The sequence below is a fragment of the Haemorhous mexicanus genome, chromosome 6 (genome assembly GCF_027477595.1).
Source record: "Haemorhous mexicanus isolate bHaeMex1 chromosome 6, bHaeMex1.pri, whole genome shotgun sequence".
NCBI classification, from domain to species: domain Eukaryota; kingdom Metazoa; phylum Chordata; class Aves; order Passeriformes; family Fringillidae; genus Haemorhous; species Haemorhous mexicanus.
In genome coordinates, this window is record NC_082346.1 from 42,968,449 (window position 1) to 42,984,446 (window position 15,998).

Here is a 15,998-nt window from a genome sequence, read left to right on the forward strand (position 1 = left end):
GAGGGTGCTGCTGGCAAAGGATGCTGAGGGATGAAGCCACTCTTCAAGAGAAGGACCAGAAAACACTACAATATCTGTGGTTCACTTCTTAGTTTCTTTCCACTTGTTTCAAGGCTAGATTTCTCAGGTTTGCTGGAGATTCACTTTACATCCACACTCCACTCAGCAAGCTGGATGATGGGCAGAGCAGACCTGTTCACATGTGCTGGGGGTGCTCAGCCAGTACCTGCAGCAGGGCAAGAGCTCATGTGCACTTCTCACAGAGCAGTGCCTGCACAGTGGCCTCTGTGGCCCGTCCGTCCGTCCGTCCGTCCGTCCATCCATCCATCCATCCATCCATCCATCCATCTCTCCCAGCTCCGGGCTCTTCCTGCAGGTGGGCTGTTCGCACTGCCGGCCAGGCTCCTCAGTGCAGAGGGCTGTACGGCTGTTCCCAGTTAAAAATAGACCCACCTTCTCAGCAGCATTATTTTTAACCCTGGGCCCATCTCCCTGCTCAGGTTACCAGCCCGCACCCTCCCGGGGCAGGGAGGGGCGCCCAACAGCCACAGGCCGCCCGTGGGGCTGCCGGCTGGAGGGACCTCTGCTAACCCAGAACCCACGCCGCTGCCTCCTGCCCGCGGGGCATCCTGGGCCGCGGGGCTGCCCGGGCCCGGCCAGGCCAAGGTGCCCCGCCGACAGCCGCGTGGGCAGGACGCCGGCGGGGGGGCCGGGGCCGCCGCAGGCCCCGCCCGCCCTGGGCCACCGCCTCCCAAACAAACAACAGCCGCTCCCGCTGCCGTGGCGACCGCGCCCCGCCCGCCGCCGTGGCGACGGGGCCCCGCCCCTCCCGCGCGGCTGACGCGCGCTCCGGCGGGGGGGTGGGAGGGGGAGGCGATGACGTCGCCATCCCGTTTCCACGGAAACCACGCGCCGACGTCACGGGTTTGTGTGTTGTCAACGTCCCGCCGTCTCCCGGGCAACGTCAGGCGCCTGGCCCGGCCCCGGCAACAGCGCCGCGATTGGCCGGGGGGCCTCGGGGCGGGGCCCGCGCGCGCTGCGACCGCCCCCTCCGCGGGCCGCGCCGGGTGCGGCGCGCGCGGGGGCCGCGCCTGGGGCCGGGGCCGTGGCTGTGGTGGCCCCGGGACCGAGGGGCACAGCGGCCACAGAAGGGACTGCCGGGGCTCAAGCCCGGATGGAAATCAAGCACCACGGCCTCTCGCTCAACTCACCTCTCTCCCTGCCATCGTGGTGAAATGGGGAGGAGGTAAAACTTATAGGTTGAGATAAGAACAGTATAGTAATTGAAAACAAAGTTACATGCAATAATCATGGCAAATAATAGTAATAATAATGACAGTAAAAGGGAAAGGAGATAAAACCAAACAAATGATGCACAATACAAATGCTCACCACCCGCTGGCCAGTGCCAGACCCCAGCACATCGCAGTGTTTTGTGGTGCTGTTGGCACCACAGCTCTTTACAATATTTTACTGTTTTTTCTGCATTCTGCTGTTGTCTGGGGGTAAGGTACATATTGAGTGTGTCCACTGCCCTACGTACTTACTCGTACAATCCCATGCCCAGGACTGCCACTCTGAACCTGCAGGCTGTCAGGGCGGGGATATCTGGAAGCCTGGCTGGGATGTTAACATCAGCAAGCACCCCAAAACTCCAGTGTCTAGTCCAGGTGGGCCTGGCAGCCTGGAGGAGTCCTGCACAGCTGTACTGCATGGCAGGAGGGGGAAAATGGGCCCTGCGAGGGTGGTGTGTCCTGGGTGGGGCCAAGTGCATGGTGGTCAATTTCAGCTGCATGAGCCCAAACTCACAGCTCCATACTCCAGTTCCTCTCCAGAACCAGGCCGTCTCCAGCTCCCTGGGAAATGCTGGGTTTGCCTGGAGAAGGCAGGAGGGAACTCCTGTCTAGAGGAACCAGGGATGGGGACCCCTCCAGGGTACCTTACTGGGGCTCTGTTGGAGCATGGGGGGCGCCTTTCTCTCCAGGCTGGTGCCTGCCCACATCCGCACTGGTGCTCGGTGCCCAGGGAGGCCAGCACTGTCAAGTGGTGTCTCACATGGGAGAGAGGTGCCAGTTTTGCAGCCCGCCGAGCTCTACTGAGATCCTAAAGCAAACAGTGACAAAGCAAGTTAACCTGACCCCACTGGCTTGGCAGTTGTGCCCCTGGCAGCCAGGCTCCTGGGAGGAAAGTACAGAGGACAGGTTCTCCATGTGCAATCACCAAGTCAAACAGTCCCAAATTGGACTGCTGTACCTCTTCTGTGAAAGGTCCTTGAGTTTCCAGGCCTAGACTCTCTGGCGTGTTTATTGTCTACATGTTTAACACATGACCTTGACAGGGAAGAACATGGACAATCTCTTCAGAGGCTGTTATGGGCCTGGATAACGACAAGAGCTTTTCTCAACTTGGGAAGTGCTGTGAGCTGCTAGCAGTGAGCACGAGAGACTCTCCTCCAGACCCTGTTCACTGCACAGAGGTGGAGCAGAGCACACAGATGATCTGTAAATGTCCTACTCCCAGGTCTCTCTGCACAGGCATATGCTTAACTCTGGCTGTGCAGATACTTAGGAACGAGTTAACACAAAAGATGTTTCCTCTTCCAGCAGCTACCCCCTGCCAAACCAAATTGCTTGGCAGATCTGGATGCATGGGGAAGATCAAAGCCTCAGGGCTGGGCTGGCAGTGCTCTGCACTGTTTACATGTTTACATATTCATGGCACTGTTAACCCCAGACGATTTAATAATACCGAATTTTGTATTTGTTACATTTCTTAAATACCATCTAAGGAACCTCAGCTTCCTGGGGTATTCCCAATGTTTGTTCCTAGGGCAGAGAAGGCCAACTCACCACGTAGCCAAGCCTTATTATTTATTCTCTTTCTCCATTATTTGGGTCTCTACTCCTGCAGTGGCAGCATCTTTGCACTGAGCTGACTGTTCCCTTTGGCTCTGCCTTGAGTGCAGCCTGGCTGTCCAGCCAGAGGCACGGCTCAGTTGGAGAAGGGTGCAAACACCTCACTTTCAAGTCCTGCCATTTCCTTTTGGCAGCAGCAACTGAATGTGACTTGCCGGTGGGCCAGGGCAGGCTGAGTCTCTGTGACAGCCTTATCACTACAAGAGTTGAGGACTCAAAAAGGGAGACCTTACTTATGTTCATGATGGTCCTCCAGGGCAGCCAGCCCACCTGGCATGCTGGTGTCTGACAATGAATGGCACAGGAGAAAGTCCCCAGGTCACCTATCTCCAGCAAAGCAGGGTTGTTTCTCCAGGCAGTGACAAGGGCTCAGAGCGTCTTTCTTCCTCCGAGACTATCCTTTGTCTGTCCTGAGCTGCCTTGAGCCTTTCTTTCCCCAGAGCACTCCCCAGTCACAACAATTAGGAGGTTTCTTTCTGTCCTGTACTAAACAATCTTCAACATCCTGTCCCTTCACTTCAGCTGCTTTGTTCTCCATCTGTAACAAAATATCCTTAGCTAAGCACAGTGGCGTTTTCCTCCATCTTCTCAGCACTTCCTCTTTTGCTACCTTTGACCCATTTTACTCAAGAGCCACTACAAAAGTAGAGGAGCAGGACCCCTGTACCCAGCCCAGTGCCTTTACCCAGCCCAAGCATCAGTATTGCTGCCTAGCCACACAGGAAAGAAGTAGCTTGTGCAATGTGACCATTCAGCTCCCACTCCAGAAAGCTCTTGGACACAACAGGAAGCCCAAGCTTTCTCTTGATTGTGTGGGTTTTCATTGCAGGCATCTCGTGGGGTTCCATCAAGGAAATAAATCACAGCTGTCCTTGCCTTCTTTGGATCTTCTCTGATAATCAGAAAAGTCCTGCATCATCCTGTCTCTTACTGGGTTTGAACATGCTGCCTTTCACCAAACATGTTCTGTTCTCCTCTCCTCTCTCCTCCCCTCCCAGATGATCAGTGCCCTTGAACTATAACTGTGAGCATGCACAATGCCCTGGGATGGGCCTATGGTGCTGGAGCTGGTAAGAGGCCAGCTTGGCCATGGTGTTCCAGCTTTGTCGCACTGCCATAGCACACATAGCATATTGGTGGTGGTGGCAGCAGCAGGAGTTTTGGAGTTTTATCTGGAGAACTTTGTGCTCAAATTACTCAGGATTATGAACCCTGGCTTGTGGGGTGACGGCTGCCGGCCTGGCCTTGGGCAAGAGGGCGCGGAGGAAGTGCTGTGATAGGTGAAGCTCTTTCACACCTGCTGGCTGTGAGCAGTGCATGGGTTCCTCAGTGTGTGCAGCAAGGTCCAGCTGTGCCTGGAGAGTTTGTATCCAGCATGGTGCAGGCAAAGAGCGGTGAGAATGAGTGGGATGGCACAACAGCATCATCCGCAGTAATTGGCGGCTCATGGCACGCAGCTGTGCGACCACGAGATGCCGGGATGTCTCTGCTCATGGTGTTTATTCTTTAGGATGTCCCTGTCACACACCCAGCTGCTGTGATTATTAATTACTATTTATACTTTGGTTTGGGTATGCACTGTACCTTTAAGACCAGCAGAGGTGGGAACCCTGCCCTCCTGGAGGCTCCCAGGCTAGGTGGGAGGGTGACAGCCGCAGTGAGTCTTGGGGGGAATTCAGGACACACGGATAACATATTATGAGCCCTTCCTCCACCCTTTGTTCCCCAGCCACATCAACAGAAGGGCCCGGCTCCCACCACTGGTTTTTCAACCCCCTTTTCTGCTTTTCTATCCTGTTTCCTTCTAAGTCCTGCAGCCTCTGCCTGGCTTCAAAAGCCTCTCTGTGGTCAAGGGGAGGGATGGGATCCCTTGTGCCATGCTGGGAGTGAACGCATTGTGGGACACCGGGAGCAGTGGGTGTGCAGGTGTGTGTGGGGAGAATTTCACAAATGCCCCTGGATCCTGCTTATAAAATCTGTACTGCAACAGGTGCTCAGGTTATTGTGCGGATCCTCTGATAGTATAGGCAGGATGCTTTGCCAGGCAGTGATGACTTCTTAGTGCAGGGGAGCTATTTCTTGGTGTCACAGCAGTGCCCCAGGCATGCCAGTTCTGCTGCTGAACTCTCGCTGTCTGGTCTCCTTCCCAATGACCCCAACAGTCCCTGGTTAGCTGGAAGCAGATGTCCATCATGTTGTGTGTCTAGAGAGGGAATTTGGAACCATGCTACAGCCAGTGCTGCTGACAGAGAGTGGGTTGAGATGGACATTTGACTGCCAAAGAGTCATGTTGCTGGCATCAGCCAACTCTTGCCCCTGAAGTGGGTTTTGGCTGTGCAGTTGCACTGGCCCACACACCTCAGATGTTTTCTGCTGTGATTTTCCAAGGCCAGCCTGAGTTGCAAGCTCAGATGAAGGAGGGGTGTGAAAGTAGGGCCAAGTTCCAGTGCTGTACTCTGAGGTTTAGGATCTCACTGTTCTGTTGTAAGCCTCAGAGCTGGAAACTTTCCCATCTCCATGCTTGATAGGGGGAAAAGTGGAGACCAGGAAGGTGGAAGGGTTCTATTGGTATGCAGGACAAGATCCTCATCGGATGGATGCTGTCCTTCTGCCCTGCCAGCACCACTGTGATGCCTAAGAAGTGCAGTGGGAATGGCGTCTTCTGTCTGGCCAGGCACCTGGGAAGAGCCATCTCCCTGCTGGTGACAATCAGCAGCCACCTCTTCCTCACCAGCTCGGGACCCAGATGTGCAGTAGGCTTGTCTGAAGCAAGGGAATAGTCCCTAGAGGGATGTGTCTCTGTAGATGAGATCTGGTCAAGCACCGCCAGAGCCTGGCAAAACCCTGCTGGCCCTGGTTGTACAGGTTTAATAATGTTGTAGTGTTCACTGAACTCATGGTTCACTCCACAGAACACACTAATTTATGAGGGTCTAATGCCTCTTCCCATTCCCAGCTGTCAGGAGAGGTGAGGAACCTCCATCAGCCTGGCATGCTGGTGAGGGCAAACCTCTTACCCAGGCAGGAGGGTTCATGCTCTGACTCTGTTTTGTCCCTGCGGTACCGCCTGCTTCCTTTTTTTGTTCTCACACATACTGTGGTAAAACGTGTGCACCCTGTGTTTGGAGCAAACAACAAACCCACGTCATGTGTTTTCGCTTTCTCTGTTTCGTTGCCTCCACGTGTTAGAAATGAGCGGCATCCGTGCACTTTCCATTTGGTACAAACAGATCATGCTTGGTCACCAGTGGAGATGGCAACAGGTGGTTTGCATGGGCACCACAAAAATATTGTGGGCTTTGGTGAAGTGGATTCCCCCCCCTCGATTTCCATACACTTCTTTTTGGGGAAGGTATTTTGGGTAGAGGAACCCTGGGGCAGTTTCTAGAGAGGAGGGCTAAGCCTTGTTTTTCTGACATGTGCCTAGCAAATGTCTGAGCCTGGAAACCGTGTCAGAGGCTCTTGCCCATGATGGGCACCAGTGTGTCGACCTAGGCCCTGCTGGGGATGTGGCTGCAGAGGTTTGGCCTGTTTCTCACTGCTGGCAGGAATGGCAGGGTCGTGGCTTTGCTGATTTGCTTGCAATCCCTCCTCTGGGCAGTGCTGAGGGCCTCCTCACCTGCAGCCTGGGGCTGCCAAAGAGACCATGCTTGCCCCACTATTTAAGTAACTGGCATGAGGGGAATGCTGGCCGGGGCAAAGAACCTGTGACAGCACAGGAACCTGGGGTGACAGATGCCTGCCCCGGGATGGATTAGCCCAGGGGCCAGCACTGAGCTGATGAGAGCAGCACAGGCCCCCGCAGGTCCTTTCCCAGGGAGCGGTAGGGGCCGTGAGCTGCGGCAATCCTTGGCTGTCCCCTCCGCTCTGACGGGCAGTTCAGAAATAGCAGCTGGCCCAGTTCTCCCGCCCCCGTGGCCCAGATCTCTAAGAACGGAGGTTGCTCGCGCAGCAACAGCAACAGCAGCAGCATCAAGCGCTGCATTTAGCCCATGAGCTCAAACAGAGGGAGAGGCTGCCAGCAGGATCCCAGCCTGGCTGGGTGACGCTCCTGCCTGGAGACTGCGCTGCAGGCTCTGTTTGTTGCTGTAAACACGCTCCCTGCTGCAGCTTCCCTGTTACTATCTATAGCCGCGATCTCTTGGCTCCCGTGCAAGGCGAGTCTGCGGTCTGGCTCCCACCTTAGCTTGACCTGAGCCAGGGCTGCCTGACATCCCCGTCGTGGGTGGGTGTCTCCGGGCTTCGCTGCAACAAGGATCAAAACAAAACCCAAACTGGAGGAAAGGACGAGCCTCGCCCCTCCCTCTCCTCGTCGGTGGTTTCCCGGTGGCCTCTTGCCCATGCTCTTGGCGGCCATCCCAGCCCCCCCCACCCCACCCCGAGCACTGCTCCCAAGCTCTCCCAACCTTCTCGAAGGGCTACGGCCCCTCAGGCTTCCCTGGCAGGGCTTCCCATCGCCCTGTGCCATTACCCTCACTCTCGACAATTACAAACATACATAATAGAGAAGTCAGTAGTGACACATGAGCATAACGCGCTCCTTGCTGCAAGGAAGGGTGTTAAGTTGAGCTTTTCCTGCGTGGGGCCCGCCGAGTACCTGTGCCCAGCTACGGGAAGACCCCGCTCAGTGCTGACCATGGGCCTTGACTTGCAGCGCAAAGCGCACCCCCGGCCCGCCGGGCCCCTTCTTCGCCGCCTTCCTTGGAGCACCTTGCTCCAAGGCTGCAAGGCTATGGGGGGCCCCGCTGAGGGGAGGGGTTCACTTGCGGCGGGACGGCGCCCCCGTGGAGGGGGTCACCTGCTGCGGGACGGCATCCCCCATGGCAGTGCCGCTGCCCCAGAGCCCTCGCGGGGTCTCGCCAGGCGAGGGGGGGAGGGGCGTCGCGTCCCGAGCCGTCCCGTCCCGTCCCGTCCAGCGCGCCGCCCGCCCGCCGCACTTGGCTGCAGCCTGGAGCGCTTCCCGTCAGTCACGCCCCCTCGCACAGGATGTATCCCATATAAGGATATCTGCGTCAGTGGGTTCCCGAGCCCGGCCGTACCACTCCGCGCGGGGGGGAAACTCCAGGGCCGCTCCTTCCTGCTCTGCCCTGGGGCCCCCCCGCCCCTGCTGCCACCCCCCGCCCCATGCCGTGGGTCTCTTCCGGGGGGGGCGGTGGCAGACGGCGCGCGGGGCGGCCCCGGGGAGGCGCGGGGCGGGCGCGAGGCTGGCGGCCCCCCCCATGGGCGCGGGTGGCGCGTCCCCTGTGACGTCGGCGGGAGGGTATAAACGGGAGGCACGGCGCGGTACTCCAGCAGCTCAGGCAGCCCCGGCAGTGGAGCGGAGAGACGCGCGGAGCGGACCGGGCACAGGGACGCACGCAGCCGACCCCTCCTCGCTTCATCCCCAAGGACGCTTCGCCACCGTCGCATCACCTCTCACTTTCGGCTTGCGCGCACCGAGCCGACATGATGTATCAGGGCTTCGCCGGAGAGTACGAGGCGCCGTCCTCCCGCTGCAGCAGCGCTTCCCCGGCCGGGGACAGCCTCACCTATTACCCCTCCCCGGCGGACTCATTCTCGAGCATGGGCTCGCCTGTCAACCCCCAGGTGAGTTGCCGAGCGTACGGGCTGCGCTCTTGGCCGGGACAGGAGCGCTCAGGAGGGAACGGGACGGGAGCGGGTGGCGCGGGGCTGGCCGTGTCCGCGAAGGAGGTCAGGCTGGGGACTGGCATGGGGAGCGGCCCCGATGCCGAGGTGGGGCGGTCGGGGGGTGCCGTAGCCCGGGCCGCGCTCTGCGGCGGGTGTGTAAAGCGGCTTCATTGATAAAACGCGAGTTCATTGAGGAGACTCCGGAGCAGCGTCTGCGTCAGCGCGGACGTCAGAGATATTTATAACAGGCCGCTCTCGTGTGGAGCCGGCGCTGGCAGCGCGGCGCCGCGGCCCCGGGGACGGCGGGGAGCGGCCCGGGCGCTCCACTGACGGCAGCCCCCCTTCCTCTGACCTACAGGACTTCTGCACCGACCTGGCCGCCTCCAGCGCCAGCTTTGTGCCTACGGTGACGGCTATCTCCACCAGCCCCGACCTGCAGTGGCTGGTGCAGCCCACTCTCATCTCTTCAGTGGCCCCCTCCCAGAGTCGCGGGCACCCCTACGGCGTCTCGGCGGCCGCCCCCACCACCTCCTACTCCCGCCCCGCAGTGCTGAAGGCGCCGGGCGGCCGCGGACAGAGCATCGGCCGCCGGGGCAAAGTCGAACAGGTGAGTGCGGATTGGAGTTGTTGGGGTGACTGGGGGGACGCGTCGCCGGCGGGTTGCCCTGGCCGGGGGGCACCGGGCTGGCAGCGGGACTGAGCGGTCTCTCTCTGCCAGCAGCTGTCCCCGGAGGAGGAGGAAAAGAGAAGGATCCGCCGGGAACGGAACAAGATGGCAGCGGCCAAGTGCCGCAACCGGCGGCGGGAGCTCACCGACACGCTGCAGGCGGTAAGTGCTGCCCGGGAGGTGGCGGGGGAAGAGGGAGTACCGGGGGCGGGGATGACAGGAGGAAGGGGACTCCAGCTGGGAGTGATGCCGGCCCTGGCTGACAGCCTGCTCTCTCTGCAGGAGACCGACCAGCTGGAGGAGGAGAAGTCCGCGCTGCAGGCGGAGATTGCTAACCTGCTGAAGGAGAAGGAGAAGCTGGAGTTTATCCTGGCGGCCCACCGGCCCGCCTGCAAGATGCCCGAGGAGTTGTGCTTCTCCGAGGAGCTGGCAGCTGCCAGCGCTGCTACCGCGCTGGACCTGGGCACCCCCAGCCCCCCCATGACCGAGGAGGCTGCCTTTGCTCTGCCGCTGATGCCTGAAGCGCCGCCGGCCGTGCCGCCCAAGGAGACCAGCAGCAGCGGGCTGGAGCTCAAGGCTGAGCCCTTCGACGAGCTGCTCTTCTCCACGGGGCCGCGGGAGGCCTCCCGCTCTGTGCCCGACATGGACCTGCCCGGGGCCTCCTTCTACCCGTCGGACTGGGAGTCGCTGACTGCCGGGACCAGCGGTGAGCTGGAGCCCCTCTGCACCCCTGTGGTGACCTGCACCCCGTGTCCCAGCACCTACACCTCCACTTTCGTCTTCACCTACCCCGAGGCAGAAGCCTTCCCCAGCTGTGCCGCCGCGCACCGGAAGGGCAGCAGCAGCAATGAGCCCTCGTCTGACTCCCTCAGCTCCCCCACCCTGCTGGCTTTGTGAAGGGCTCCAGCACTGACTGACCTGCTGGGCCCCCTCCCCTGCCCACGTACCCCCACGGACTTGCAGCTGTGCCCCATGGGGCTCCCCAGGCCTGGGGAGGGCCCTGCCACCGCCACCCCCTGTCTGGCCTGGTACCCCGGGGCCTGGCAGAGCGTCATGCACCGAGGTCTCTTACCTCTTCCAGAGATGTAGCAAATCGCATGGAGTTTGTCTTGTCCCCAGTGGCCCATCCATGAGAGCTGGTAGTCTGTAGCATGTCCCACATGGCTGGGTAGGTGACTCCCTCCCCTCCTTAGTATCACTAGCATTAACTAATTAATCTCTTGGTTTTAAATGATTGGAATTTAACCTGGTGCTGGGTATCTCCAACTCGTATCTAGTGCAGCTGATTAACAATAACTACTGTGTTCCTGGCAATATCGTGTTCTGATGACTTAGCAATGACCCATCTTATGTGGGGGGAAAGAGACTCTATTTTATTTTCTAGTAGGTAGATAAATAGCTATATCCATGTACTGTAGTTCTACATTGATGTTCATTGTAACTTTACTGATCATGCATTGTTGAGGTGGTCTGAATGTTCTGACATAAGTTTTCCATGAAAACGTTTTTATTGTGTTTTTAATTTATTTATTAAGATGGATTCTCAGATATTTATATTTTTATTTTATTTTTTTCTACCTTGAGGTCTTTTTTGACATGTGGAAAGTGAATTTGGATGAAACTTAAGCATTGTTTGCTTATTATTGTTCAGAGACATTGTCAATAAAAGCATTTAAGTTGATTGCTGGAGCTGTCCTTGCGTTACCTTTTGCACTTGCTTCCCTGCGACCTCAAAGGGGTTCTCTAGCCTCTAATTTTGTCTGGCTTTATAAACTGCAGACACCTGCAATCTGCGTGAGACTAAGGGTGGTAATACCATTTAGGCCAGCCCTGTCCTTGTCCTGGTGCTAGTCAGGGCTGGCTGTGGTTACACCCATTCCAGTAGGCACCAGGGTTATTCCCTACGGCCTTTCCCAGCTGATCTGTCTGGGTCTGGTCCCCTTCTGTGTCTGCGTGTCACCTCCTGTGGCCTTTCACCAGCTAGCTGGAGGTTTTGCTGGAAAGGGTATCTCTAGGCTGGGGCTCACAGGATCATTTCTATGTACCTAACTTCCTTGTCCTTGGATATGGTCTGGTTCCCATAGGAGTAGCTATGGCCTATCTTCTTTGGATATAAGATGAGAGGCTTCTGCACTCCTCACTTTGGGGTGAGTGGTATAAAGGCAAACCACTGGCTCTTCAGTTTCTATTAAAGCCAGCCCAGTCCTTGAATTAATGATTTACAGCAAATGGCACACACATTCTAGGAATATGCTGCCTCCTTGGGGGTTTCTGAAAATGCAGTCTCTCCTGCTGAGTCAGTTGAGAAAGGCTGCTACCCTCTGTAACCCCTGCTGCTTGTGCAGTGAAATGTGCTCTGCTGGCAGGACAGCAGCTGGGCCAGGTTATCCCTGCTTGCAGAGCAATGGTCTGCTCCCTCCCTGATGGCTGGCTACACATAGGGAAGCGTTCCCTGAGAGTGGCAAGGCCTCCCTGACAGCCTCCAGCCCTGTCACTCCAGTCTGAGAACTCCTTTCTCAAGGTAAAAGCAAAGATGTCACCTGTGCTGGCATGTGTGTCTAGCTGAAGACCATCTTGACACCATGGTCTCAGGGAATCTCTGTAGGCTGGCATTCAGGGTCAGGTTTCTGTAAATCCACATTTCCTGGTCACTGCACCAGGCTCTGCTTTTTTCCACCCCTTCCCTAATCAGAACGCACACAGGATCTATCTCATCTCAGTAGTGAGTATTGCAGCTCCATGACTTGCTCAACAAGGCCTGCCCCGTGTAAAAGCAAATATTACAAGTGCAGTTTCTCATCTTTCAACATTAATCTGTAGGCAGAGCTGACAAGTGATGAAGACTAATCCCACTTGCTACTAAGAAGCAGCTACTTTCACATTGCCACTTGAGTTTACACGGGCAACACCCAGGTGCAGCAAATGCACAGAAGCACTGAACCATGAAGCAGTCATGTAGGTGGTGGGTGATGCTACGAGAGAGTCAGACCTATGTGACAGGTAACCCTGTGAAGTCAGCAAATCTGCAATGACAATGTGCTGTCTTGCTGAAAGACCATCAAGTTCAGAGCTGAACAATTCAGGTCTCTGGGAGTCCATGCACACTGCTGAAATCACCAGACATTCAGCAGAGGCTGAAAGGAAACAGGGGTCCACAAAGTCCAAAAATACCACATGGTTCCCTCAAAGTAGGTGGAGTGATCCTGGCCCCATCATCTCTCATGATCACGGGACAGGCTAAAGCAAAATCTAGAGCTAAACTCAGAAAGACAGCAGTCCTGCAGCCTAACCAAGGCTTCTTTTTTTAACAGAAATGGTAGCAAGTGCCAAGTCTAAGTGTCAGCTTAGTTGTCACACAAAGATGTCAGATTCAGGGGTGGCCCTGCACGAGACATTTTATGACTAACGCCAGGCTCCAGCCTTACTCCTTGCCTTCAGCCACAAACAATCCAGAATTCAGGATGTGCTACATAAAATTTATGCTGTGTTATGAACGTGATTTATCTGCTTCCTAGCATTTGAGAAATATGTAGTGAAGTTGCACTTAAAACCGGAGAAATCCTGCCACTATCTTCAACTGAGGAATAATGCAGCAATCTCTGCCTGCAATGTGTTATAAGCATGTGCTTCAATTACAAGCTGTATCTGATCCATCACACAGATACCAGCACAAAGCTTTGTGAAACACAACAATGGAACGAGATAAGACACGTAGGGAACCCTCGTGTTATTTCTGACGCCTCGTGTTCTCCTGATCCCTTTGAGGGCAGTCGTGTAATTAATTCTTAGAAATGCAACTGCAACGCAACGCAAGGCACAGTGCATTTGTTGCTATGAATTACAGAAAGGAGAGCTGTAAAACAGCGTGAAGATCCTGAAACGCGTTTATGGCAGAATAAAGCAGGGCTGCCCAGCCCAGCAGCACCTCCTGCCCGGCTACAGGAGGGTGCTGCGGCTCTAGAGCTGCTCCGGGGCAGACAGCAGCCGCAGTTCCGACACGCTCCTGTGCGCACCACCCCGCACCCCGCCTGCGGCTGGTGCCCCGGGCCGCGGCGGGGCGGCCGCTGCCGGTACCTGGGATCGGCGCGAGGCTCCCGCGTCGGGCCGGCCCCGCCGCACGCCCCGCCCCGCCGGGCCGCGCCTGCGCGCGCCCGTGTTTACTGTTTGGTTGCCGGGGCGCCGCGCGCGGGCGCGCCGGGGACGTGACGTGACGTCCCGCTCCCCGCGGGGACGCCGCGAGCCAGCGCCGTGACGCGCGCGCTTCCGGCCGTGCCCATATATGGCAAGGCGGCGGCGCCGCGCTTCCCGGGCGGTGCGGGGCGGCGGGAAGGATCCCGAAGGTGGGACGGGCACAGTGGACGGGTGGCCCTGCTCCCCGGCCGTGCCCCGGCAGCGTCTCCGCGGCCCGGGACACCGCTCCCTGCCTTGCCCCACCCGGCTCCCCGCAGGTGGAGCCCCCGGGCGGGCTGAGCCTGCAGCCTGGTCTCCGTTCCGCCTCCTCCGGAGCTCTCGTTGCCTTTGCGGGGTGAGGCGTCAGGAGAAGCAATGGGGATTTCAAGCAGCTGGGTGTTGAGTCCCAGGCGAGCTCACGTGTTTGCAGCTCTCGCTGTCCCTGACTAGGCTTCCGTGGCATCACCCCTTCACCTGGAAATCTCCATAGTCATCAAGAATTGGTCCGTCATGGTGGGAAAACAAAACGAAACAAACCACCCCAACCTCCCCCATAACTGACAACTGGCTTTTATCTCCAGTAGGTGGAAGAAAAGAATTAAGCTGGGTTTTTTTTGGTGGTTTTTTTTGTTTGTTTTATTTTTTGTTTGTTTTTAATACTGCAGTTGCAGCCCAAGAGCTGCCCATGAGCGTGGCTGCAGTGTACCGGGTGACCGGCCAGGCACCCGCATCCTTGAGCACTCGCTCTGCTAGTCCTGCCATTTGTCTTTTTGTTACTTTTTGTTACTATTTTGTTACAAACATCTGACTCTACTGCTTTCCGTCAAAATAAAACAGAAAGCTTGCCGGAACAGTTATCCGAGCCAGTGGACAGTCAAAATAAAAATGGATTATTCAGAGGAGATAAGGTTCAGGAGAAAAATTAATATTTTGCTCTGTGCTCATTGTAGAGGAACCTAAGAATATTCCTGTACTTATACTTGGTTTTGTAAAAGATTTATCAAAGGATCTGTTTCAAGCTGAAAGTCTGTAGAAAAGGTAGTGAAACAAATGTCTAAAATAAAAAGCATTGAACAATTGGACTGTGTTATATTAATCCAAGAGTTCTAAGAGAAGTCAAGACTTGAGTAGCTGAGCTGCTTACTAATGGTTTTTGTGTAATATTGCATTTAGAAGGGCTTTGATAACAGAAACAGAGAAGATAGTTAATATGCCAATAAAAAAATAAACAAAACCAACAAAAAAAAAAAAAAACCCAAAAAAACCCAAAAAAACCCCAGCAGCCAGAAAAGTTCTGTAGAGCTGCTGAGCAATGAGCCTGTTCTCTGTACCAGCCAAGTTAGTGAAAACTTTAAAAGGCGAGCAAGTGGGTGCAGGGAGAAAATGGGGTACTGTGAAAGGTGTCAGAGCTTTTCCAACGAGAACTCCTGGCCTCACACATTGTTTGGAGTTCTGTGAGGAGTCAGCAAAGCATGTGGACAAGAGCTGGTATTTCCTCCTCGGGTTTCTAAAAAGTATTCAACAAAATCTGTGAGCAAAACCTTCTGAAAGAAGAGTAGAATAAGAGAAGTTTTCATGTGGATAGATGACACTGCATTAAAGATGTGTGTCTGTAAGATGGAACAAAACTATTTCTCAGTAGATTGAGTCAACATGCAAAGTTCCACAAGGATCTGAATTGGAGCCTGTGGACCGAGAGCAAACATCACAATACAACGTGAGTGGGTGGTACAATTTGATGTTCATACATGTAAAGTGTTTTAAAGGGGAGATAAGCAATCCATTTCAATCACACAGAAACAGCCTAGAAGCTGATTTATCACTTAGGAACAAGCTATTGGCATAATAATAGTTCTGTGAAAACCTCAGTTGAGGCTTGGTAAGTGAGCAAATCAAGTGTTAAGAGATAAGGAATAAGAGCAAGAGAATAAAAGCAGAGAGTGTCATTATGGCACGGGATAAATCCATGGTGTGCCAGTGCTTTGAATGTTGTGTACAGTTCTGATCTTTAGAGGGACAGAGAGCATTGTAAGAGGTTCAGACAAGGAGATAAATGTTAGGAAGTGTGGGACAGCTTCTAGGTCAGAAGCAGGCAAGTGAACTAGGACTCTTCAGCTTCACAGACACAAGTTAGGGGAAGTTTCTTTCAGTGTAAGAATGATGTACAACAAACAAAACTTGGGGAAATGTGGAATAAAACCAGATTTGACAAGGTTGCTCATTCTGTGTACTTGTTGAAAACCTTTTTGCCTGATTTTGTGGATACAACAAGGGTGTTTTTTTTTTTTTTTTGTTTAGTTTTTTTTTGGCTTTTTTTTTTGAGATGAAAAATCCAGAAAATGAACACAAATAAAAGCTAGTGAGGACTATTAAATACACAAATATATCCCTTGGCTGTGCAAGTCCTGATTTTGAAATATCTGGGACCTTAGGGAATACTGTGGTGAGGCAGCACTACACACTGACCACTGACTTGGTCCTTACTAATTTCTTCAAGTGGTTGCTACCAGGTAGTGTCAGAAGACTGTGATTGATAACAGAGAGGGGCAAAAGCTGTGCTTGATTTCATCAAATATGTCTATTTCTATGTAGGTTGGTAGGGATTTAACTGAACTTTT

At 55.0% G+C, this 15,998-nt stretch overlaps 1 protein-coding gene across 2 annotated transcripts; it reads left to right on the top strand.

Moving 5' to 3' along the window:
• Positions 1-8,194: 8,194 nt before the first annotated feature.
• FOS (Fos proto-oncogene, AP-1 transcription factor subunit) lies at positions 8,195-10,891 on the top strand. 2 transcript variants are annotated; one of them, XM_059850008.1, is made up of 4 exons: positions 8,195-8,501; positions 8,902-9,150; positions 9,262-9,372; positions 9,493-10,891. In XM_059850008.1, the coding sequence occupies exons 1-4, from the start codon at positions 8,361-8,363 to the stop codon at positions 10,105-10,107; spliced, it is 1,116 nt and encodes a 371-aa protein (XP_059705991.1). In that variant the 5' UTR covers positions 8,195-8,360; the 3' UTR covers positions 10,108-10,891. The 2 variants fall into 2 exon arrangements, with proteins under 2 accessions (XP_059705991.1, XP_059705992.1); XM_059850009.1 differs by having other exon boundaries at positions 9,265-9,372.
• Positions 10,892-15,998: the final 5,107 nt, after the last annotated feature.

Coding starts and splice junctions, on each gene's coding strand:
- FOS (XM_059850008.1), top strand. CDS start 8,361: ATGATGTATCAGGGCTTCGCCGGAGAGTACGAGGCGCCGTCCTCCCGC. Junction 8,502..8,901: donor GCTCGCCTGTCAACCCCCAG/GTGAGTTGCCGA, acceptor TCTGACCTACAG/GACTTCTGCACCGACCTGGC. Junction 9,373..9,492: donor TCACCGACACGCTGCAGGCG/GTAAGTGCTGCC, acceptor CTCTCTCTGCAG/GAGACCGACCAGCTGGAGGA.